This window comes from Phoca vitulina, unplaced genomic scaffold, assembly GCF_004348235.1.
Source record: "Phoca vitulina isolate PV1807 unplaced genomic scaffold, GSC_HSeal_1.0 scaffold1, whole genome shotgun sequence".
In the NCBI taxonomy this organism is placed as follows: Eukaryota; Metazoa; Chordata; class Mammalia; order Carnivora; family Phocidae; genus Phoca; species Phoca vitulina.
In genome coordinates, this window is record NW_022589704.1 from 52,540,340 (window position 1) to 52,567,051 (window position 26,712).

The 26,712-nt window shown below is 37.0% G+C and overlaps 1 protein-coding gene across 4 annotated transcripts in view; it reads left to right on the top strand.

Annotated features, from left to right (window-relative positions):
- The first annotated feature begins 3,455 nt into the window (after nucleotides 1–3,455).
- Nucleotides 3,456–26,712, top strand: part of CWC22 (CWC22 spliceosome associated protein homolog) — a 65,231-nt gene continuing 41,974 nt past the window's right edge. For 2 of the 4 annotated variants that reach the window (XM_032407070.1, XM_032407099.1), the window contains exons 1-4: nucleotides 3,456–3,529; nucleotides 19,718–19,857; nucleotides 24,615–24,682; nucleotides 26,129–26,239. In XM_032407070.1, the coding sequence (XP_032262961.1) occupies nucleotides 19,831–19,857; nucleotides 24,615–24,682; nucleotides 26,129–26,239 (206 nt within the window). In that variant the 5' untranslated portion in view covers nucleotides 3,456–3,529; nucleotides 19,718–19,830. The other 2 variants (XM_032407089.1, XM_032407081.1) reach the window with 2 other exon arrangements.

Below are 26,712 nucleotides of genomic sequence, written 5' to 3' on the forward strand. Positions count from 1 at the left end.
AAGAAAAAAATGGCTGAGCTTAGTTGACAGATGAATTGGCTAAGTATGTGGATGAAACCTGAAACCAGACAGCAGCTACAGTACAGCCTCCCTCTAGAATAGCCCTGAAGACAGGAGAGTGACAATCTTGCTACTGGGTAGAGCTTCAGGGGGTGCACCTGGTCATCCACTTTGTATGGGAAGGAAAGAGGCCTAATTGTCAGAGTATAAACAGACTAACAGGTAATGGCAAAAAGCTTGGCTGGCTGGTCAGAGGTCTGAAAGAAAGAGATTTTAAAAATTGCAGACGAGATCTTAAAGGGTGAGAGGTATATGGATACGCATATTGTTGTGGGTAAAAAGTGTGAAGATCTTTTGAACACAATCAATGTCCACAAGAAAGCATACATTACAGAAGAAGCACTAAACAACCAAGTAAACAAAATTACTCAGCTTGTTGATATTAGCCTTTGTTCGCGGCCACTCCAGTGCTGGCACATGGACACTTGAGTGAAATGGTCATGGTGACAAAAATGGAGTCTATGTATGGGGTCCATGAGTATGAAGCCCATTTACCATAGCTGACTTACCTACTGTCTCATTTCAAGTTCAACCTGCCAGCAAAAGAGAGCAATGTTGGGCTTCTAATGTCATCACTTCTTTAGGAGATCAAGTAGCCATTCCATGGCAAGTTGACTACACTGGAACCTTTCATCCTGGAAGGGGCTGCAGATCCATCCCATGAGAATAGATTACCTATACTGGGTATGTGTTTGCACTTCATGCCCACCAATCTTTATCCATCACCACTATTCGGAAACTTACACAATGCCTGATTCACAGATGTGGAATACAATACAATATAGCATCCAACTAGATAACACTTCACAGTAAAGGTAGTGTAGGAGGGTGCCTGTGACCATGGGTTCCACTAGTTATATCACATGCTGCATTTCCCAGAAGTTGGAAGTCTAATAGAGCACTGGTATGGCCTGCTAAGGGTAAAATTCAAGCACCTAATAGGAGACAATGCTCTACAAGGAAGAGGTGCTGTTCCCCAGGATGCAGGAGACTTTGATATGGGTTAGAGTCCCCATTAGGAACAATACGTGGGTCCACAAGACAAGGGGTTAAAACAGGATTAGCCCCATTTACCATCATTTCCAGTGACCCATTCCTGCAATTCTGAGCTTTGTGGAATTAGAGGTCCTAGTCCCCAAAGGTGTTATATTCTTGTTAGAGGACACAGCAAGAGTCCCACTGAACGAAGTTTCATCTGCTGCACGGGCACTTTAGACTTCTTGAGTTCAGGGACAAGTAGGCAAAAAGAGGAGTCAACACCTTGGTAGGAGAAGCTAACTCTGATCAGCAGGAGAATGTAGGCTTGATGTTACATAACAGGAACAGGTAAGAAAATGTGTGGCACTCAGGTGATCCACTTGGGCATCTCTTTGTGCTACCTTGCCCAATAGTGACTATAAATGGGCAAGTGCAGCAACACCTGCATGAGAAGACAATTATTACTAGGGGCTCAAGTTTCTCAGGAACTAGGGTTTTCACACCACCAGTTTAACCACTCAGACCAGGAGAAGTGGTAGCTGAGAAGGAGAGGAATTTAGAATGAATAGTGGGAGAGAAAGGTTCAGCTGTGGCCCAAGACCAACTGCAAAGATGGGTACTGTAGTTTGTTCCACTAACTTTTGTAAGTTTCTCTTCAGGAAGAGAGGCCACTGGAACCCCGTAGGAATTACTCCCTGAATATATATAGAGAGTGGATCTAAATAGTGCAAGGGGTGGACTGTGACAGACGAAGAGATAATCTACTCAGATACCTTTTCAAGAAAAGGCTCTTTGCTAGGAGTGTGGTTAGGTGACAACCTTCAACTGTTAACACTTCCAAGCACATTTCAGGTTTTGAATGGAGGCCACATTCTCCTTGAGGTGGCTCTAGCCAGTGAGTGAGCAGGACTGTGTTACAAGGGCCGAGCCATTTTATCACAGTGTGGGACTCTTCACCTTTGCTCTGGAGTTACCCATGCCCCATCCAATTTCCTCCCTCTTCCTTTTACCGTTTTACATTCCGAACCCTATATCACAGTTTGCTTCCTGAAAGAAGCAAATTCCAAACGACAAACCTAGTCTTTTCCAGCTCCATTTAGCTCCCCTAGCTTCAATTCTAACTTTCCTATTTCTATTGATAATTGTAGAGGTAGTATTGTGCTTTTTTTTTTTCAGATATGAATACAAATGTTTACCAGATTCATCTCCTGTGCCCTGTATTGGTACAACTGAAATCTAGTCTCTTAAGTATTTAGAGACACCAAAATGTACTTTAACTATGGTCAAATATGTTAACTATGAAAAAGAATAGATAATACTGTTATGTAGTAGGAATTATGTCACATACATCAAATGTATCAGCTAATTCATTCTTAAAAGTATTCTATAAGGTAGGTATTAATTTTTTTCCCTAACAGAAAATGGGCACACAGTGTTGCCCCAGAAAAATCATCCAGGAGTACATCAATAGACAGAGTTAAACATAAATAGGCCTGCTCCAGTACCTTTTTCTGTAATCGCTATACTCTTCTGCCTCAAAAAAAAAAAAAAAAGAGGGGGTCATTAGCATGAGTACTCTAAAATTCTAATAGAGAAATGTTTGGAGAAACCAGGCCTGGTGTATAGAAGGTTGGGGAACATAAAGACACAGTTGCTTTAGGAAAAGATAGTTTCCGAAACAGTAACAAGGAGTTGAACTTTTAGATTTTGTTACTATTGAAAAGTAAAGAAAACTATTTCACTGATTACCTCTGATCTCTGCACAGTCGGCTACTTCCAAATTGGCCAGCCAGTCTCCTTATCCTCAGGATGTCTTGCCAGCTGGTACCTTAAACTCAAACAGAGGCATCATCCTCTCTACAAAATTAGCTTCTCCTCATTACTTCACTTTATTTGTGGTCCCATTCCCGTAGGCTTGAAATCTTGGAACTTTATAGGTACTTAACGCTTCTAACATTTTTGCTTATACAGATTCTTTATAACTGAAGAGAGTCTGAAAAAGGTGTCTGCTCTTAAGATTTTCACGGAAAAGTGACTAGAAAGGTCTATTTTTTGCCAACTGCCAAGAAGGAGCTTTAGAGTAAATTTTGCCAGAGCCTCATCACTACCAAGTTTCAGACGAGCCTACTGGATGTCTCCGGCGCCTACCCAGAAGAACTACAATTCCCGTCGTACCTTGCGACCTTCTCAGTCTAAAAAAATTACAATTGTTCACGTCATTTCCGCCCTCATAGGCGGCGGATGCTGGACTTTGTAGTTTGAATTAACTTCCCTTTTGTCGCCGTCTTGGTAAAAGAAAATTAAAGCCAGACCAGCTGCTCTAAATTTGGTATTACGATAGGGCATTTGAAGTAAATTAATAGGATAACGTTTTAAAGTGAATTTAGCCCTCAGGTTTTTATGTCTTTCACGTACCGCCTTCCTCGCACTGCCGGGTCGGGAAGGGGAAGTGACGCGCTTCCGGTGTAATGGCGGCGCGGTGTAGCTCCAGGTAATTACCGAACTCCGTAGACTCGCCTCAGGCAGCGAACCGGAGTGGGGGTGGCGGGTTGCCGGTCCGGGTGGGAATTGAAAGGGGACCAGGAGTGGGTCCCGGCTGGCTGGGACCGCCATGGGCAGCGCCGGGTTGTGCGTGGCTCTCCTCTGGGCGCCGGCCGGCCCGCGAGGCTGAGGTGTGAGAGCCGGTCGGGCGGAGGAGTCTGAGCGTGAACTCCGTCCCTGACTGCGCGGACGGACCCAGCTCCCTGGTGAGGTTCCTGGAGCTGTCTCGCCGTGGTGTGTTTGTTGCTGCAGTCTAGCGCGGCGCTGGGCCTCTTCTCCTGTCGGCACGGATCACTTAGAGCTTCTCCAGTCGTTTTGGGCTTCCTAAGGCCCCTTAGTGTCCGGATTCCAGGCCGTGGGAGTGGGATTAATGAACTGTAGTTAATTAGAAAGTAGCGGAAGTTCCACTCTTATGCCTCGTTCTAGCGTAATATACCTATGACAGCTTCTTTAAAATTTCATTAGTCGTTTCTTTTCCATCCATTTGCCCTGTAAATAAAGATGCTTTCTAGTGTTTACTCCTGGGACTCTTCGTTCCTCATTAAGTGAGCTCTTTGTCCCCTTTTATCGTTGATCTACTTCCAATAAGGTGATACTCCCCAACTTGGGCCTCCAGTGTGTCCAACTATCCAGCTCCGGATCCTACAATACACTTGTACATACCGGTCATAGTTAATTTCTCTGAGTCTAACTCCAATAATCGCTTTACTTATTTTACCTTAATCCTCACGACTTTTTGAGATAGAGAAGGAAACGATTTGAGAAAGGTTATTCCAGATACAAGAAATAAGGGATTGAAAGGATGGTCAGAATTCCCTTTACATTTTTAGGTGTCCCACAGACTAGCAATAGCAGAAAAACAAGCAAATTTGGCCTTCAGAAAACTAGTTAACCTGCCTCCTCCTTATCGTATTTAAGCTTGTTTTAGGATTGCCTGTGAACTTGGGGGTTAACCTCAATTATCGTCCTACTGTAGAAAAGCGAATTTAGATTTGGCATTAAAAGTGTGACTTTGTTCGCAGAAGCGTTGTGACAAGCAGCATCTGTAGGAGGAGGAGACCTACTTGTGTTGATACTGGATGATGGACTAGTAAACCAAAGATTCGGCACGTACTAGGTCTGTCACTTGGGGCACGTTACCCATCATTTCTAGTCTCAGCTTCTTCACCTGAAAAATGTGAATGTTAATAATACCCAACTTCGTGAGTTGTTTTGAGGATAAAGGAAAATGATGGATATAAGGCACTATGCACAGTGCCTGACATACAATGTTAGCTATTACTGTTACTGCTGTGATATAGTTGATGAATTCTCTTGCCTCAGTTCTTTTCCTTTGGTTTTGAAGGTTGCCCTTCCACTTTTAAGTGCCCATGCCACTTTCATGGAGCATTTCCCACTTCATTTGGCTGGGGTCTGGTTTACTGTCCTCCCTGATGATTGCACATTGCCAGGTGATTTACATTAACTTGTTGTACCTGAGACCATCTAAGAGAGCACACAATTATAATGTTGGTACCCTAACTTAAACATTATTTTCTGTTTATTACCCACTTGTATCGAGACTGAATTTTGTACTACCTGGTATGTCCCTAACTTGGTATAAGTTAAGGCTGGCCTAGAGCTAGTTTAAAAGAGAGGTGGTTATTGGTAATATAGCAGATCCTACTGATGACTCCATGGGCTTCCTTGTTGCATTTCTCTACCATCTAAATTTGAAAATTTTAGCATGGGAAGGTGATAAAACAAAAAGGCCTCTGGCATATTAGTTTCAGCAAACTTCTGGACTTACTAAACGTGTAGCCTAAATATTTTATCAGTGTATACATTTCCCAAGTGAATTTTGGAAGAGATAATTCATTGCCTACAACAGAGTGCAAATTTTCAAAGCATTTTCTTAAAAAATAACACATCAGGAGAGGAAGCGATGGATTAAAGCAAGCCTTTGCTATTTGTAGCCAAGTTCGTGAGTCTTTCCCCAGAGAACAGATACCAAAAGGATGGCATAAGCTGCCTTGGTCTGGAGACATTAGGGCTCCTGTGATTATAGAAGCTAATGGGAGCCAAATTATGCAAAGAGCCCAAATGTCCATTGATTGATGAATGGATAAAGAAGATGTGGTGTATATATTATATTGTGGTATATATATATATATATATATTACTCATCCATCAAAAGGAATGAAATCTTGCCATTTGCAATGACCTGGATGGAGCTAGAGTGTATTGCGCTAAGCAAAATAAGTCAGTCAGAGAGGACGCCTGGGTGGCTCAGTTGGTTAAGCATCTGCCTTCGGCTCAGTTCATGATCCCAGGGTCCTGGGATTGAGTTCCATATCAGGCTCCTTACTCAGCAGGAAGCCTGCTTCTCCTTCTGCCTCTCCCCCCCTGCTCCTGCTCTCTCTTCCTCTGACAAATAAATAAATAAAATCTTTTTTTAAAAAAGAGAAAGACAAATACCATGATTTCACTCATAATTGGAATTTAAAAAACAAAACAGATGAACACAGGAGAAGGAAGGGAAAAATAAAATAAGATAAAAACAGAGAGGGAGACAAACCATAAGAGACTTAACTATAGGAAAAAACAGTGTTGCTAGGGGGGAGGTGGACAGGGGGATGGGCTAAATAGGTGATGGGCATTAAGGAGGGCACTTGTGATGAGCACTGGGTGTTATATGTAAGTGAAGAATCACTAAATTCTACTCTTGACTAACTTGAATTTAAATAAAAACTTGAAAGATAAAAAATAAAATTCATCTTGGGGGAAAAAATAGAAGCTAATGGGAGGTAGAAACTCAGTGAAGATTGATATTTTTCTTCACTTTGGGCCTAATTCAGATGGACCAGGATAGACAGAGTTTAGCACTTCCGGGTGAAAGGTCACCCTGTGAGTCCTTTCCTCAATTTTATCAAGACAATTTTATTCTACATTTGGTGACAAGTGCCTCAGTAATGGAATATAGTGCTGTGTGTCTGGGGGCTACTTCATAAATGTCTCAGTGGAGGCCACCACTTCCAAGTTCTCTTTAAAAACCCAGGTTGTGGTTTACTAAATGGCTCTTTAATTAATAATCGGGAAGGCCACTTTCAAAGCTGTGCTGTGAGTGTTGGCAGAATATATTCAACCTATATACTTATTTAGGCAAGCAGAGGAACACATTTTTGGGGAGGGGGAACAAAGTGGTATGTGTTTGAAGGCATGAAGTATATTCAATTATTAGATGTGGTTTTGTAAGTTGAAGTAACTACATCTTCATGTTCAGATTTCCCCTTGGAATGCCTTTAAAGGAACTGGTATTTTTTTCATCTCAATAGGGAAGTTTATTCAGGCAGCTCTCCAGGTTAACATGGGATGAAGACAAGGGATGACACTTGATAGTAGTGCTGTCTTGATGCAGTTGATGACAAACAGCTTGGGGGTTCCTAGAAGTCAGGGTTGATAAATGAGACAAGTCTGTTGTGATAGTCTTTGGTAAAACACCTGTCAAAATATCATTATAGGGAGTTCTTTGTAGGAAGAGATACGGATAATCATTAGAAGTCTACATGCCCCCCCCCATATTTAATTTTAGAATTGGAACCTATAAAGTGGCAAGCACTGTCCTAGGTTCTTGATATATGGTAGTGACCAAGAACCTCAAGAATCCAGTGGTCTCATACAAAGTCTTTCATGCTTTAGCTTCTTGAATCTCATGTTCCATCTCATTTCTGCTCAATCTTCTGTATATACCCTGTACTCTGCTCAAACGGCTGAGAATCCCCTAAACTCTTTTATATCTGGAGTCTTTACACATGCGGATTTCATTGTCTGAATGACCTTTTTCTCCTTTCCATATGGGAAATTACCTTTTCCCCCTCTTCTACTTGTTCTTCGGAATTCAGCTTCTAGAACCACTTCTTTCTGTATGCCCCAGACCCACTTAGTTATACTTCCTCTTTTCCAGAAGTACTATGTCTATAACATTGCTACAGCACTTAGACTTTTCTTCTCTGTCTGAGGATAGGAACTTTCATCTCTCAGACATCAGTGCCTTGTGTGCAGCGTAATGTATGTATCACCTCACTATTCACAGACACTGCCTTTAATCTCTCTTCTTAATTTGTTTCCAAAGAATAGGGAATAAAGTAAAAAACCAGAAAGAAGACTATGACCATACTTCTCTTTCTCTTAACCTTATACTTTCTTATTTTTTCTATAAGTGCTTTACTGTACAACTTCTTAATGTAATTATCAGTTTTGGCTCCATCCTCATCGTTTTTTTAGTTCTGTTTACCTGTTTGTGTTGTACAAAGTTTCTCAATTTTTTATGACCTCACAAAAGAGTCTCTTCTGTGCAAATTCAAACTTTAACGCAAAATGAAAAAGAAGGCATTCAGTGGGTGATAAGAAGCACTAGAGCTATTTCTTTACTACAAGGCTGTTCCTTTACTATTAAGTGGTGAGGGTTATGGTATAGATTTGAAATTTAAGGTTTTGTCTCTTCTTTGTGATGATGAAAATGGATGTAAATTTAGCTTAATCACTAGACCAAGAAAACCCATAATGATAATATTTGTTCAATGAATGAAGATGCTGGAGTTAATGAGGAAAGTTAAATCCTGTTGCCATGCAGTTGAATTATGAACCAAGGGGTATATGGGCAAGATGAGGTGGGCTTAGGAGGATGTAAATACAAGTGATTGAGGGTGCAGTAGTAGCAGAGATCTCCCTTAGGATTTGTTTTTATTCAGTAATTAGAGGAGTGCTACTGAACAACAATCATATGTAGAAACAGATTGTTAATAATTGAGCCATTGAGACAGAATTTCCATTTTAAAAACTTAGAAGGTAACTTGGAAAGCATGAAATAATTTTGAATATATTGTGGTGGGATGTGCTTTTAATTTAAGGACTAGGCTTCCCTATGGATAGCTTTGCAGATATTTAAAGGTACCTTTTGTCCTGTGTGGGTGGAATACAATGAAACCTGACCAATTAGACGTATACATAAGTAATTAATATTTTAGAGGCAAGTTGGAAAAGTTCTTATAACCTAGACATAAAGAAGACCTTGGGGGAATCTTATTAGAAAGGTCAAAAAAATTTTTGCCTTCCTCTAAAATGAAATTAAGGTTGTCTGATTATGGAAACTTTCGAAACTGAGCCTTCCCCCTACCTTCTTCTGTACACAATGGCAGAGAGAATAAGGAGATGGAGTAGATTTGATTCTATGTCCTATTTATAAACTTGAAGGTAGAATTATTAGGATTTGGTGACTAATTGGGAGGAAGGAAAAGGGAATTGTCACTTAGCTGGGTTGTAGGTAATATCTTAGAGGAAGAGGGGGGTTTGAGGAGAGGAGGAAATGATGAGGTCCAGTTTGGACTTCCCTATTTCTGAGGGCCTTTGGGGCATCCACAGGGATTTTTTTCTATAAACATTTGGACATAAAGATTTGGAACTCTGTAGAGAAGATGAGGCTGAAGTAAAAGTCATTCTTGTAAATGTTAGTTGAAAGTGTGAGGATATAGATGGTCTTCCAGAGAGAATATGGAGAAAGAAGAGATAAAGACTATTCATTTGTTCATTTAACAAACATGTTTTGAGGGCTTTCTCTGTTGGGAGAATGGCAATGAACAAAACAGACGAAATGCATAAGCAAAGATTAAACTCTACAGGATAGTAAATGTTAGAGGGGTGGACAGGAGAAGAGAGACAAGGAAAACCAGGTAAACATGGTGTCCCTATAAGTTGAGATTCAAGAACTTCAAGAAGAGGGATTTAGCAGTACCAATTGCTAGACCAGTGGCAGGTAAAAGAAGGAAGTGGCCCCTGGATTTAGCAACAAGGAAGCCATTGTGTAACTTTAATAAGTACTGTGGAGTAGTGGGAGTAGAAAACCAAATTGTGGAGTGTAAGAGGGGTTAATGGAAGGTTAAGAATTGTAGGCATCAAGTGTAGACTCATCTATCAAAATAAATGTTAATAAAAACTTGGCTATGTAAGGAAAGAGAATGGAACTTGAGAGGGAACAGGATAAAGGGAATTTGCCCCATAAATGTCATAATTTATGTTTAAGTGAATCAGTAAAGAAGTTCAGTATGTAGAATTTTTCTTGAAAACCAACTGAATTGGAAATCAATACTATGAATCAAGAAAAAGTTGATAGAAATTTTGAAACAAAAAAAAATTGACAAATTGCTGCTCTTAAAGAACCTACATTCTGGTGAAAAGGAGCACATTAGAGGATCTTCCTATGTACCAACAAAAGAATTTTTTTTTTTTTTTAAATTAAGTAGCGTACTGAAATGATCATATCACCTTTCATTTTATTTGGTTAAGTACAGACCATTATGGACCAGCTTCATGATATGGGGAAGTGAATGAAGGATAATAACTTCTCTCAGTTTATGAGTAATTTTTAGCATGGCTATTGATATCACTGAGTTCATTAAAATGTTAAGAACTTTTAGATTTTGTCATTTTTTTTTACTCATCTGAGTCTCACTGTCTTAAGATGTCCCCAAATTGGGCTGTCTCCCCTACACAGAGTCAGAAACTAATCAAAATCTTTTATATTTTGTTCATTCCTATACAAACAGTAATTCAGGTACTATCTGCACAATTTTCATCCCTGTACTTGAACATGGGAATCTTCAGTCATTCAAATGGTTCTAAGTCAAAGAGCACGCCTGATGTATGCATTGACTAAGAAGCAAACAACAGGGAGTACAGGTCTCCAATTCTTTATTTGTAATTCTTGGAGCCAGAACTGTTTGACATTCAGAATTTTTCAGATTTTAAAGAAATACAATGTGTATATACTTATGAAGTAATCACTCTTTTAGGATCCAGGGTAACATCTTCTAATCAAACACATTAATATTTCTGCAGTGCATCAAATTAAGAGTCACCTTAAGTCTCAGGTTGGTGCCAAATGAGTTTCCCACGAGCTTAAGAAAAATCTTTGGAAGTTGTGCTAAGCATAGCATAATGTATAGAGTTGTCAAATCCCTATGTTGTACACCTGAAACTAGTATAACATTGTGTGTCAACTATACTTCTATTTAAAAAAAAAAAAAAGAAAGGTAAAGAAAAACCTTTGTGTTTTCAGAGCTTTTCAGATTTCATAATTGCAGATAAGGGATTGTTACCTGTACCTGGTGACTTTCTCAAAATGATAGCAGTGTTTGGGTGCTTTTATTTTCTTGAAATTGTAAAACTATGCTGAAATCAAATTACAACATCATTTTTCCTTATGTGACATATTATGGGGCATATTTCTCACTAATATGTGCACATTTTTAAAAATAGCAAGAAAAAAAGTAGGAAAGCTGTTTTCTTAAAAGATTTTTCCTTCAATACAGATATATAAAGGCCATAGCAATCTTGTCATAGTTATGACATATATAAGTTAAGAAATGTGGCCAATCTGTTTTTCATATCTGTTCCCTGAGAAGGAAGATCACCATGTGGAAGGGCCAACGGCTTGGGTCCTGTTTGGGGATTTTCTTGAGGATCCCATTACCACCTCCTTGCCCCCATTCAGTTTTGCATTTAGAACATATTTAAACTAGTTTTTCTTTTGAATATTGTTTAATATTATCATTTTCCCTGTTGAACAACTAAGTTTTTTTTTTTTTTAAACTCTGTTACAATGGTTGAAGTTTGCCAGGTGTGCTGCTATGTAGAATGCAGAAGAGCAAACTAAAGGGAATCTACTTTGTTGATTCCCTTTTAATTTTTGATAGTAAGTTACGGCAAGTTCCTTTAACATTGGTTGAGGACACCTAAGGGAAAATGGTAGGAGTACTCAACCAAAGTCATTGAGTATGTTTTCATCTTCTGAATTTTTGTGATAATTGCAGAATTTACAATTTCATAGTTTCCAGTTAACAGCCTAAAGTGCATCATACAAATGTTATTATTTTGCTTTCTGATGCTTGCTGAAACTGATAGGAAAATTATTTTTAAACTATATCTCCTTATTATAAAATACCCTCCTTGTTCAGGGGAGCAGGTGTGGTTTTGCTGAGTTGCTTTCTTGTGACAGGAGAGAGAAATTTAATAATTCATCATAAAATCCACACAGTGATACTAAGAAGAGCAGCGAGAGCTATAAACTCTAGATAAATTGCTCTCATTGCAGGAATTTCCAATTAGTCTAAGTATCAAGCATGCACATGTTGAACTGTCAGAATTTCCCTATGGGCATATTCTGTATAAATCTGGACGATGATAGGACTTTATGCATTTTTTGTTAGAACTGTAGTAGCAGTCTACTTTATAATATTGTCAATTTCACAGTTAGTTTTGAGACACGGAAATCTAACAGATTGTGTTTGATTGCCAGAAAATTATTTGGTGTTGATGGTTGAAGGATAGAAAGGGAAAGACAATACACACTGATCAGAAAGAAAACTCACTAAGTTTAGATAAATAAGGTAATTTGAAGTAAAGTACACAGAAAATTGCTGTGTGTATGTATGTGTAGATAAGTTGAGAAGAGAAGCCAGGCTTCAGAACCAAGAAGGATAGCCAAGGAAAATGTTAAATTTTGCATAATAGAGTTAAGTGACTTATTTGCTTATAGAGTGAATTCTAGCTATGCTGATTAAATAAAGGGAACCTTTAAAATATTATTTCATATGTTTAAAAAGATGTAGGTAGGGCCTCATATCAACACCTTTGCTATCTGGAACTTTGGAAGAATGGATCAGTTTAGGATAGGAAGATTTTCTGAATAGTAGAGACTATATCTGTTTACATTTTATAGTTTACTAATTTGGTATCAATATATTAATGTTATCATTTTCATTGGGATGCAATATCATTTTCATTGGGTTTTGGCATCAGAAAAACCTTTTGATTTTAGCTCTGCCATTTACTAGCTATAATTTACTTGGACACATTGCTTCAACTCTTTGAACCTCAGTTCTCCCATTGAAAAAGAAGGTTAAAAAAAATAAAGCAAGGTAATTATGAGGATTGAATAAGAAGATATAAATGAAATGCTTAGTGTTGTATCTTTGTGGCTGCGCTAATTTATCATACTTTATTGTTGCTGTTATTATCTTAATTTAAATTACACATTTCAGACTTCTAAAACGGGAAGTATATGTAGTTAATTGGTTAATCTCTGGATATCTCAGGAACCTCATTGTAATGTGCTATAGACTCTATTAGTGTCAATGGTAAATTAGTTTGTTGAAGAGCTACTGTGTACATTGACGGTTCTCCTATTGGCTGGTTTTGAACAGTAATGTTGAACATTCACCACTGCACATCAGCTTTGGGACACTCACCATTATATTATTTTAAAATGACTTCTATATCAATGGAAAACATGTTTATATAGTTGAGGAAAATACTTAAAAAATTTTTTTAAGATTTATTTACAGAGTACCCACGCATGAGAGTGGGGGAGGGGCAGAGGGAGAGACTCCTCAAGCCAGACACTCCCTGAGCAGGGAGCCTCCATCTTACAACCTGAGCCAAAACCAAGAGCCATGTGCTTAACTGACTGAGCTACCCAGGCGCTCCAGAAATTACTTTTTAAAAGTTTGTGTATTATTGGCATTAGAGCTGAAAGTATCTCCATTATCAACTTGGGCACAGTATTTAGGTAACAGGTGATTTTGAAATGAGTCTTATTTCAGGTACATACTAAGATAAGTTTTCTTGAATAGAAAATATGTAATAAGGATTTAAGTAATTCCAGGAGTCCATATCCCACCCTATCTTATTCTTCCCCAAAAAACCATGATGTGAATATGCTAATAATATCAGCAGGTTCACAGTCGAACTAGATTAGAAAATGTTCTCTTCCAATAATTCATCCTTTTTGCAGAAATAAGAACTTCAGCCCACCTCCATTTTAGAAGGAAAGTTGGGTAGAGTTTATTAGTCAATTGAATTTGTACTGAATTCAATTTAGTAACATGGGTTCTACTACATAAATATATCCCATTTTAGAGAAGGGAAATTGTTCAACTCAGGATCTAAACAAGGGCCGCACATTACATTGAATCTGTTAAATCACTTTTATTCTATAATAACTATCCTGCTTTTTTACTTTTTTTTCTTCTTTTGTCCCCCGTGGCATTGAATTGTTTGAGAAACTGGGTCATTTGTCATATATGTTAAAGCTCACCAGTGAGTAATCACCAATATCATACCTAATTAGTAATCAAAGTCAAGTTTATTAATTTGCTGCAGCAAGGGAGACAACATACTCTGAGGGGCCGTGGGGTATCTCATTAAGAGGATTTTAGAAGGGTACTTACAGACTTTGTGAGAGTAGGGGTAGTTATCAGATGGTCTTGTCAGGGATTAAGCAGAAATTGTAAACTAGTGAGTTGCTAGAGCAGTAGATGGTCATACCTTTAGAACATACAGGTCCTTGCAGACATAATTTTGTGGTCTTACTTTGGAACAGATGGGTCTAAAGTAACTAGAAATAAGAATTTGACCTTAGCTAATCCAGGATAAGTATATCGTGACTTAAACTGGCATGATATTTCTGTTTTGCAAATTAGTGGAATCCATTTTACAAGTAGTAAGGTTTATATTTCATTTGTCAGTTCTCTCTTCATAGCTGTCATCGGGGTTATTTTTAAATTCTATTAGTACCCCTGGTTACTCAGCCTAAGCTGCAGAATAGACCATTATCTTCTGGGAATGCCTACACTGTTGTTCAGTGGGTCATGATTGTATCAAGTTTGTGATTGTCATAATATCTCTAGTACCAGATTTTCTTGCTGTTTATGTTAAATGATCAAAGGCGTCATGGTGGCTGCACTGCATTTAAGACTCTAGAGATCCCACCTTGGTGATTGCAACATAGACAAACTCTAGGACCAGGATTATTATATTATCCCTTATTTCCCATAATCTGAACCTTTCTTAGAAAATAACCAAGTGACTTTTCCTGTAAATTGGGTATGAGTTATTTTGCTTTGTCAGTATCTGAAGAATTAACACCATATCTAGAGATTGTCAAGGACAAGGATCTTGAAGTACCATGACTAAAAGGCCTAAATGTCTAGTAATCATTTAGAAGTATGCTGTCCAATATGTGTAAACTTTGATTTTCTCAAATCCCCTAGGCACATTTGAAGTGCTCAATAGCCACATGTGGCCAGTAGCTGTTGTGTTAATGAAGTAGCTACTGACGGTGCAGAATATGAACCTTTCCATCAATGCAGAAAGTTCCATTATACAGATTTAGAAGCATCAACCAGCAGAGAGGGAAAAAATAAATAACCAAGAGGATAAAAAACAAAAATATGCAAAGAAGTAGCATTTCTAGCATCAGGGGAAGGAGAGCCTTATTCTGATAGCCTTGAACAGAAGCAGTTTCCAGTGATTTCTGCTTCTGGACCCAGAAAGTCCTGGAAATCAGTCACAGGTGATGTGTGGTGGTGATCATGGCAGCAGTATCCATCAGGTTATTTCCTGTAAATTAGTGAACAGTACTGAGTAGAGTCTTTCACACAGATTTCTTTTGATGTTCCTTCTGTACAATTCAATTCTTTAATTGGTTAGAGAAGGAGTGTTTAGTTGAAAGTAGGGAAGCAGAAACTCCTGTGGACAGTGACTGATTAATTTATATGATAATATTAGAATAGAAGGGAGTGGAATCCTCCATGGAGGTATAATATAGTATCAATTTTATAAGGACTTAGTCACTGATTATCCTGGATGTAAGAACAAATTAAGGACACTGACAACTCTCTAGGCTTTTAATTTTTCCCTAAAGTATATTCCAGATCTCATTAATTAGCATATTTAAACCTATAGGCAAAAATTTTTTTACAAAAATTATTTCAGTCCTTGTATATGAATATATATGAAATTTGTATCTGGTTTACCTAGGGAGGCAGTTAATGTAGTTTTTTTTCTCTTTTCCTATCTCAATTTTTCATGTCTTACATTCATTTTAAGAATAATAAAAGCATTTTATAAACATATTTTGTCATCTGGATGACTCCATTTCACTGCTTAAAATTGTGCTTGTGCCCATGTTGCAGTAGGTAATGTTAATTATTACGGCATATATGTTAAACTCCCAATGAACCTGTGCTGTGGCAGTCATTACATAACCAGTGAGAATTTTCTCCCTATGAATTGTGCCCAGAATTTCTCAGATTTAAAAATCACTGATACTGATACTCTTTTGCATGCATATATATGCTTCTTACCAGTGAGTTAGTATGGATTAATACATTTGGAATACAATTTGGAATGTATGTGTCCCTTTCCAAATGATTTATGACTACGTACTTCACTATAAAGGAGGTAGGCTATGAAGTCTCCGTATTTTATCTAAGTAGTTCATGGTTTACAACAAACTGGGAACCAAGATTTCTCATCCAAAATTGGAAAGCTGAGGAAACCTGGGGAAATACCTTGGGGATGCTTTCATAGAACCAGCATGCCTAGGCCTCCCCATTCCCCCCCGCCACACACACACACACCTGATGTAGTAAGTCAGGTGGGCCCCCATATAGGTACTAGTACTTCTATTATACAATATTCATAATTTAATATAACATAATGACTTAGGAAACCAGCTTTACATTAAATAATGATTTGAAACTTGCATGTAAAAAAAAAAAAAAGCCCAACAGCCACTTTGCTTGAGCAGCTTAGTGCTTTGCTTATCAATATAGATTTACTTTTTGTAACTAGGATATAAGCTCCATGTGGGCAGGGGATTTTGTTATGGTTGTTCACTGCTGTCTACCCACTACCTAGAAAGATGCCTGGCAAAATAATAGAAGTGTAGTAAATATTATTTGTTGTTGAATGAGTGTATATGTAAATAATACTGTGTGATAAAGGTGATAAGGATTTGTTAGCAGTGATATGCAGGTTGTGCTGGTAGGGGTAAAAAAAATAACCCTTACCTTTAGGCAAAAGTTACTTGAGTAAAATTTTGAATTTTATGGCTCTATACATTTATAGCCATAAAAACAAGACCTTTGAAAATAGTCATGTAAAAAAAAGAAGAGTCATGTGATTTGTAGATTATGGCACAAAGTCAGCTTGTTGAGAAGGCATGTGGGGCCTAAAACCCATCCAAGACAAGATCTGTGCCTTCAGGGTTGCATCCATCTGAGGGGAGGGAGAACTTAGCTTCTCTTTGTTAGACATGTTTGTCCATTAATATTTGATATAATTAGCAGTTAGATTAAGTCTGCCATCTTTTTTTTTATTTGTCCCTCCTGTTTTTTGTTCCTTCGTTCTTTCTATCCTGTCCTTTTAAATTATTTAAATATCTTTTTAAATTCCATTTTAATTTATTTACAGACTTTTTAGCTATATTTTTTACATTACTTTTTTAGTCATTGCTCTAGGGAACACGATATATATCCTTAACTTTCCACAAGTTTCTTGGAGTTGATATTACTACCACTTCACAAAAAATAGAAACCCTAGAACATGTAGGTCTGTTTTACCTCCTCCTCCTATATGCTGCATATCACATATACCCCATCTACATACGCTATAACCCCTCAAGATGTTAATTTTTGCTTTAAGTAGACCGATGTATTTTAAGTGAAGGAAAAAGTAGCCTTTTATACTTCCTGAGAAAGTTACCCATTTCCAGTGTTCTTCATTCCTTTTTCAAATCTCCATCTGGTATCACTTCCCTACAGCCTGAGAACTCTAGCATTTTTTGTAGTACAGGTCTGCTAGTGATACATTCTCTTACTCTTCGTTTTCTTTGGTTTAATTAGTAAATGTCTTTATTTTCATTCTTAAGATTTATTTTTGCTGGAATTCTGGGTTAGCAGTTTTTTATCTTTCAGCACTTTTAAGATTGTTTGTCTTCTGGTCTCCTTAGTTTCTGATGAGAAGTCAGCAGTAATTTGAACGGTTATTTCCCTGTATGTACAATGTATTGTTTTTCCCCTTTTGCCGCTCTCAGGATTTTCCCTTTATCTTTGATTTTCAGCAATTTGACTGTTGACCATTATCCATGACTATGTGCGTAGACGTGGTTTTCTTTGTATTTGTCCTACCTAGGATTCCTTGAGCTTCATGAATCTGTAAATTTATGCCTTTTGCCAAATATTGGAGAAATTTGGCTATTTCTTGAAATATTTTTTTTATTGCATTTTTTCTCTCTTCCCTTCTTGGACTTTGATTACACAGATATTAGGTCCTTTGATATTGTGCCACATGTCCCTGATAATTGTTCATTAAATTTTTTTTGTCTGTTTTTAGATTGGTTAATTTCTTTTGATCTTACTTCACGTTCATTGAGTTTCTTTTATCTCCATTTTGCTTTAAGTCTAACCAGTGAATTTTTCACTTCATATATTTTTCAGTTCTAGAAATTCAGTTTGGTTCTGTTTTCTTTTTCTTTTTGTTTCCTTTTGTTTTGTTTTTGCTGAACTTTCCTGTTTTTATTCCTTGCAAGCATGTTTTCCTTTGCACATTTGAATAAGCTTTAAAAACCTTATATTGCCAGTTCCAACATCTGGGTCATCTCAGTGTTGGTCTCCTTTGATTGTCTTTTTTCTTAAGCTTGGACCACAGTTTTCTGATAAGTTATTTTTCATTGTATCCTGGACATAGTTACTGGTATGTTCTTAAGACTATAGATTCTGTTACATTCCTCTGAGGAGTGGTGACTTTTTAGGCAATTAACTTGATTAGACTTAAATTGTAAGTTCTCCTGGTGGCTGTTCATATCACAGTTCACTTCTTTGATCCTTAGCAGTACTCTGTTTTGTACATGTGTTGGTTCAGAGGTGGTCAGAGATTTGGGCACAGGGGGCTCCTCTCCTCTGGCTCTCTCCCTCTGGGAGTCCCCTAGAGGCATGTTAGTCTAACTGCAGCTACAAATACAGAAGTGGTAATGTGCTTTACATTGCAATTATCTTTTATAGATTAAGTTTATAAATAATCTCATATATTCATATAATGCGCTTTTAAGAACTTTGATGCCATGTTAACCACTGTAATAGAAACTTTTCTTGACCTAGTGATTTGGGTACTTCCCTATCTGCATTAAATGATAGTAGCTCTATGTCACTTTATAGTGTCAAGATTATTTGTGTATGTGGTCTACTGGAAAGAAAATTGGGTATCCTTAGGCTAAGTTTCTGGTAGTATAGTTTAGGACATTGAAATGACTTATCTGGCCTTCAGTATTTTTATCTTTAAAAAGGAATTGAACTAGATAATCTATAATCCTTTCTGGCATTCAAATATAAAAATTTTCCTAGTTGTATTCAGTTATTTTGGTACTGGGCACAGTTCTTTCTGTATATTCTCTACCTCTTTTAATTCTCTTATTTTCTTCTATTTCATTTGATTTTTGTGATTTCATTACCTTACACCAAACCATAAACCACTTAGATATGTAATTATTAGAATTAAGTACTCAAGTGGTAGTTCTGTGTTGACATAAGTAGCAATTCAGCATTTTTCAAAAATTCCTAAAATGTAATTAACAGGTGGATATTGAAAAAATTTTTATTTTAGCATTTAATGTTGGTTACTAGGTTTATTCTGAGCCAAATAACTTAGTTCTCACCCCTGCATATATCTGAAGTCATGTGCCTTTGACAGATTACGTTAAAATTTAATTATTTTAATTTAACACCTTATTTTTTACGCAGAGCATATTTATTTCTGAGTGATCATTATTATAAGAACATTGGATAAATCATTCTTAGTTTATATAGAAACATGGGATATTTTACACTCAGTTTATATAGACTTTATTTTATATAATTATTTCTTCTGTTCACTTGCTTTTTATAATATCACAGTACTGTTTTATGATGTATGTTTAGGTGTCCCTCACTGAAAACAATTTGAATAAAGTTATCTGACATCAGTTATTAAATTAATTTTTGTTCCTCTCAGTCATTAGACTAAAATACCTTATGGTGCTTAATAAGCCCTTATTATTTGCTCTCTTATTCAGAGTCTTTTCTATGAATGTGTTCTTTTTATACATTGTTATGTGGAACTGTTTAAGGAATTTTTGAATTTTTATTTAATTATTGATTATATATCTGTGCCTACTGATTAAGAAAAATAAGATGGTCAAATGTTCATTGTGTGTAAATAACGTGTTGTTATTTCACATACATTTTATCAGTGTTAACAGAGCTTTCTTTGATATATCTTTCAGGTGACATTTGCAGACAGAAAAAGTAAACTGTCAAGGAATTCATACGATTTGGTACCTGTTATTTGGACCAACTTAAGGAGTCTTTAATTTATCAGATCAACTGGCACCAGAAAATGAAAAGTAGTGTGGCACAGATAAAAGTAAGTGTTTGAAATTTATAGTGAAGAACATAAACTTGTACCTGTCCTTTAATCAAAAAATGCATTTATAGAATTAGGACATTAGAACCAGACAGTAGAGTGGCATCATACACATATCTAACTTACACAATTTCAAGTGTAGCTATGTGATCAGATAGAAGCAATAGTGTGCAAGAGGGCAAGTGAGAGAACGTGCAAGATGTATGTATGTGTGTCCATGTACATGTATGCACATATGTGTATCATTGCCTGCCCAAATCAAGAAAGTGCATGTGAGTGAGCACATGCAAAAGAAGAATAATTAACAGGGCAAGGAATTCCACCATTCTTCTTAAAGAGTATACTTCCCTGAATGAGCGTGAAGTGGAAGACAGGCATCTCCTTCCTCAGTTTTTTGTTTGTTTTTTTTTAAGATTTTATTTTATTTATTTGAGAGAGAGAAAGAGAGCACAAGAGGGTGTAGGGTCAGAGGGAGAAGCAGACTCCCCGCTGAGCAGGGAGCCCGATGCGGGACTCGATCCCAGGACTCTGGGATCATGACCTGAGCCGAAGGCAGTCGCTTAACCAACTGAGCCACCCAGGCGCCCTCTCCTTCCTCAGTTAATCATAGTTCCTGCATGTCTTTTTACAAGGGAGCCTTTTATTGCATTTCATGTGCATAAACAAGCTCTTTATTCTGTGCTGTCCTTTAGACATTATACACTCATTTATTCAACAAATATTCACTGAATTCTTAACTATGTCCCAATGACCGTTCTAAGCACTTTGGGTAAAATGATGAACAAAATAGAAATCTGTGGTCTCATGGAGTTTTCATTCTAGTGGGGGAAGACAGAAAATAAATTATAAACTTAATCCATAAGTAAATGGTGTGGGATAGTATTCTTAAGAGCTAGACTTGTGCTATAGACAAAAGAAGTAGGGTAAAGTTGATCATTAGCATTGGGGGTTGCAATTTTTGATAGGGAGGACCCACTGAAAAGGTAGCCATTTGAGCAGAAACTTGAAGGATATGAGGAAGTTAGCCATGCAGATACCTGGGAAAAGAGTATGCCAGGCAGATGGAACAGCAAGTATAAAGCAAAGAGTCTAGTGTGGCTGAGGCAGGTTATAAGAAAGGGAGAATAGTAGATGCAGTCAGAGCAGTAATAGGGACCAGTAACTCCGTCGACTCTCAGAACTGTTCCTCTGCTTGTCAGTGGACTTAGCAGGAGAGCAAACCATTCCACTTCTTTTCAGTTGCACAGATATACAAGCAGACACATCACTCCTTGGGTCTTGGAGTAAAGGGGAAGGTATTTTTATTTAATTACAGATCTAGGCCCTGCTCCCTTCCTCTCTCCTCCACCAATTCTGCACCACTAAACCTCCTTCTTTAAAGAGAACCAGTAGATTGAGCTTAACAGTAGACACCAGGTAGTAGGCCTGGTGCCTGGTAAGTGTTTAATAAACTGAACTGATAGACTTGCAGACTGAGGCAGGCTCTGCTGCCATCTTTTCTAAATTTTGTCGAGTATGATACTATCGAGTATAAGGCTTGGTAGACACCCAGCCCATGCTTCATATCTCTTTTGGTGGGAGTTCACTGTCTCAAGCAAGACCCAAAGGTCAGTAGATACTTTCATATATTGTTCTGAAATCTGCCTCTTTGGACTTGTACTCATTGGTCCAGTGGCACTTACGCAGTTAATTAATTGTGGGCCTAGTAGGTGGCAGACTGTGCTAAAAGCTGGGGATAAAGAAAAAGGAGACCTGGTGTGGAACTGGCTCTTGATTGAGCCATATTAGACGAGAGCACTCAGATTTAGCCGGATGCCTTTTACACAGAGGGAGATGTGTTTAGTCTTTTCAGAATCCTTGTCCTGCTCCTCTTACGCTGTGCTTCTCCACCTTTACTTCCTGTGGTCCCCATGGGTCCTCGGTGGCACCCTCCCATCCTAGGAGTGGGTATCTTCAGTCAGCATGCCCTCCAAGCTTAGTGGCTCAGCTGTCTCTGTCAGTTCGTAGCCTAGTCTGCCTCCCTTTCTCCATCCTGTTAGCCATAGGCAAGTCCACTAGCTGGGTGGGGCCCATTTTTCACCTCAGGTGAAGCTCACATCTTCCCCTTGATGTTCTGAGGACTCATCTGCTAGGTTCGAGAGGGTTCAGCTGAGGATCCCTTGTTTTTCCATTGAGCCTTGCTGCAGCTTCCTTAACTGTCAAGAACCAAGTTTCCTACTTGTTTCAGCCCTTCCTCTCCTTGCTCTTAAAAGACTGGTTCCTGAGCCTATTGGATGCTTGGACTCAGGCTCCCTGCTCCAATTACCTTCTCATACTGCTGTCTTTATATTGTTAGAGATTATAGGTAACCACATAGTATAAACATTTGTTTTGCTCCATGAGCAATTTAGAGAATTTTTAAAGGTAATTTTGACAATATATTATTTTCAATGCCTACTCTGATTTATAATCTGGACTCTGTGATAAAGGAAATAGGAAAATTCAGGTTATTATTTGAATCACATCTCAAAATGATATTTTACTTAGTGAAATCCTGTTCGTCTACCAAAGCCTAGTTCAAATCCCCCTCTACCCACCTTCATCCCTCAGTATTCAGTTATTGTTCCCTACTCAAGATGTCCTGTTAACACTTCTGTGTGGGTCAGTCACGTTAACGAAATCATGATTCATGACTTCAATATTTTTGGTTTCCCCCCTTGCTTACAACAGATGTTGCGGAGATGTGTTAAAAATCATTAGCACAGCACTGAGGCCTTCTCCCTAATGTAATCAAAATAATTGCTGTGCCTTGTAAAAGAGAAAGTAGACTGCAGTTCTGTTCTCTGTCTCTCTCTCTTCCTTCCTCCTCTCCTTCCCCTCATCCTTCCTCCTCTCCTTCCCCTCATCCTTCTCTTCCTCCTCCTCTTTTTCTTCTTTTATCTTATGCTCTCTCAGGAACTTATAATCTGATATGTTTAATTGTGGGAATCTTTACAGCTATCTTTCTACCGTAAGATCATAAATTCCTTGAGGGTTTTTCCTAACTTTTGTATCCTCCAGAGTGTCTACACAGGAAGGGCTATGTCTTAAATGATCAGTAAATACTGTGTTTGGTGTTGCCATGAATCAAATGAGTCTTGTGCTCCATATTGGTTTGGGATCTTGAAGTCAAGTTTTATAGAAAACTGTGTCATACATATTGAACAATTTTACCTCATTGTGTTGCTAAGTGAAATAATTTTTACAACTTTCTTATATACATTACAAACAGGATTTTAAGATGGTTGCATTCAGTATAAAATAGCAGCCAAACTACGGCTACCATAAATTACAAATTTTGATCACATGCTTATTCACCTATACCGATCAGTCTAGGTAGTATATACTATTAGAAAAATTCAATAGTTAATGAGACTGTTTGGCAGTTTACTTGTGACAATGTTAGACTCAAACTGCTGTTAATTAGTCATAAAATAAGAGGAAGTTGGAGCTTATTTACATTTCTGTGCAATATAATTTTCTATTTTTAAATGTTTCTTTTTCCCATTAAGGAGGCAAGCATGTAAATATGTAGAACAAGTTGTTCATTATTTGATTTCCTTTTTCTTAGCTTTTAAGGTAAAGCTACTTTTTAAAAACATACTATTTTTCCTTTCTTATAGTTAGGTTAGTTAAAATTATTTTAATCCTTAAAAAAAAAAGGCTGGTCAATGTGAATGTTCATCAGTGATATAAAAAATTTACCTATTTACAGAGATAAATATTTTGGCTTTTTAACTGTATTTGGATTTTTAAATTAAGATTTGTTCTCCAACTGGATAGTTCATATCTCTGTCTCTGTGACATTTCTCTTCAGTTTCATGTTACAGTGGAGTTATTTATTTGTATGTCTTGTTATTTTTTAAAGGATTTGGTATAGGAGCTCTCTCTCACAAATCATGTTTTTCAACTCTGTAGAGTCTAACATAGTGCCATACGTATCAGACATTCACACAATGTTTCCTGAAAGTGAAAATGAATTTTCATAAATATATTAGAGTCAGTTTCTTCTAGCTGTTTATTTTATCCAGATTTAAAGATGACAGAGAGAGGCACAGTGAGACAGGGAACACAAGCAGGGGGAGTGACAGAGGGAGAGGGAGAAGCAGGCTTCCCGCGGAGCAGGGAGCCCGATGCGGGGCTCGATCCTAGGACCCTGGGATCCCGACCTGAGCCGAAGGCAGACGCTTAACGACTGAGCCACCCAGGCGCCTCTGAAGTGGTTTTTATAAGACAAAGTAGATCCAGGAAAATAAGTGCAGTATTATAAGACTTTGATATAACCACAGGAGTGAACCCTTCTTGCTAGAAGATCTCTGGCCCTTAGTCATGTTTTTTACCAAGAAAAAGCTTTGCTCTTGTTTTTCACCAAGAGAAGGTGTTTATAAAAATGATGTTCTATATATTTAAAACTTAATACATAGGAATAAAATATCAACTAAGTGGCATCGAAAATTTGAAAATTATTTTCTTCTACCTTGAATTTTTTTTGGTTAAAAAAAGTGTGTGGTCCGTAGTGAAAACAGATTATCTGCCACAGATATTCACCTTGGAGGGTCTGAAAATTTTGTTTTATCTTACATACTGTTTAGATAACATGAATTATTCTTATGATAAAAAAAAGTTCTAAAATAATTTGTAAAGCACTTCCAATTTTCTGAGATACATATTTCATTTTCTGTGTGTTTTATCATAATTTTTTAAATAACCCCTCCCCCTCTTTTTTTTCCCTTTAAAAGCATTCTTCTGGTCATGACAGAAGGGAAAACTATAATTCCTATCAGAGGACCTCCTCTCCAGAAGACAGGTAAATAATTTTATGTGCTCCTGAAATTTAAATTTTTTGTAATAAGTTTTAAAAAATTATTTAGCTCTTAGGTTCTTCATTTTAGGATGAACAATTTCTTTTAGATGGTTTTACAATATTACTTGAATAAGCTTGAGGACAAATCATTCTTGAATGACTGTTCTAGGAGTTTCTAGTAAATCTAGATTTTATCTAATTTTGGAGGTGAGAATAATTTCAGCATGTCAAATACTACATAGAAGTTTTATAAAATGAAATTAATATTGAATGAAACACTAAATGAAAGTTTATAAAATGGAAAACTGAGTTGAAATCACCTTATTTTGAAGTGCTGCTTTTACTGTTACTACTATCCTTTACATAGCTCTTTATAGATTTTAGAATACTTTTATATATATGTATCATGTCTTATAATTGTGTTAAGATGAAAGATCTAGAAATACTACTGTTAATGTTCATCAGGCATTCATAGTAGTACTTCAGTTATTTCACTTAGTGAGCTATGACCATTAAAAATAATTTATGAAGGGAGAAGCATCCTCTAAACTTCCTTTCAGTGGTCTCATCTGTTCCTTACCCCATATGTACTTTCTTCTTATTTCACTCTGTTGTCTCTAAAAACTTTTGTTTCATGGACATTGAATTAATTGTAATGGTTTGCAACTACTTAGTACCTTTCATCAAAGTAAGCTAGAGAAAAGAAAATGTTATTAATGAAATCATAAGGAAGAGAAAAATACATTTATAATACTGTGCTATATTAGAAAAAATTTGCTAAACCCACACAATTCAAACCTGCAACTGTTCAAAAGGTTAACTATATATAAAATATGAATTACTATATATATTACTATGTATATTTATTATGTGTGTATGTATTTAACTTCTCTTAAGGTTCTCTGACTTTATTAATATTTAAAGTTCAAATGGCAGATCTTATACTGTCATCCTTGTTTGCTAATAATTTCAATCCTTTCTCATGGCTATTCAGTAAAGCAGCTTCAAGAATAATAGCTAATGTTTTTTGGATGTCTCTTGGAATGAGTTAAACTGTTCTTTATGGAGGCCAACCAATGACATTGGTCTCATTTGTTCAATGCTTTAATAAAATGTGCCAACTAGGCAAAAGGAGTCATTTGCAGCATGGGCTTTTTTCATGCCAACTATATATGATATCCAGATATCTATCTTTTGCTTAAGACAATGTGAATCATGATGACAGATTTGGTTACGTGAACTCCAGTAGTTGTTTTGTACGCAAGCTGAAAGTTTTTATAATCAAGACTAAATGAATGGTGTCAACAAAATAAGCTGTTTGTTAAAAAGTTCAGTAAGACATCGTTCAGTCATAGAGTTGCTTTAGCATTACCAATATATGATTTTCCTAGGTATTTATAACATGTAGTTTTCATCTTATAACTTTGGTTTTCTTATTTAATGTGTTAGATATGCAGAACAAGAAAGATCCCCTCGGGATAGAGATCACTTTGATTACAGCAGGTCAGACTATGAGCATTCAAGAAGAGGGCGTTCTTATGACAGTAGCATGGAGTCACGGTTAGTATTGGAAATTTTAACTATAGAAAAATCATATTTGTTTAAATTTTCTTTACACTTCATAAAAAAAACATAATAGCAGCTAGCATTACATGGATGTTCTTAGGTGCCAGGCTTTCTAATAAGGATTTCATGTGAATTAACTCCTTATTGCTGTAAATATATGAAGTAGATACTATTGTGTGTTTTATAGATGAAGAAACTGAGGCAGAGAGGATTTAAGTCATGTGTTTGTGTTTTAGAAGCATGTCAGTGGGAGGTCCAGGTCAGTCTGACATTGAGCCTAAGCTCTTATTCATTATATGGTACTGTACTGCATGAGGACTTGGCAGTGTGAGTTTTTGAGATTCCTTACTGAATGAAAGTCGTTTATATTATATGACATAGAGTGATCAAAATATACTTTCCTGCATGATGGCACTGGGATAGTGAGAATGAAGTTACCAATCTAGTTTTTACCTAGTATAAATTAT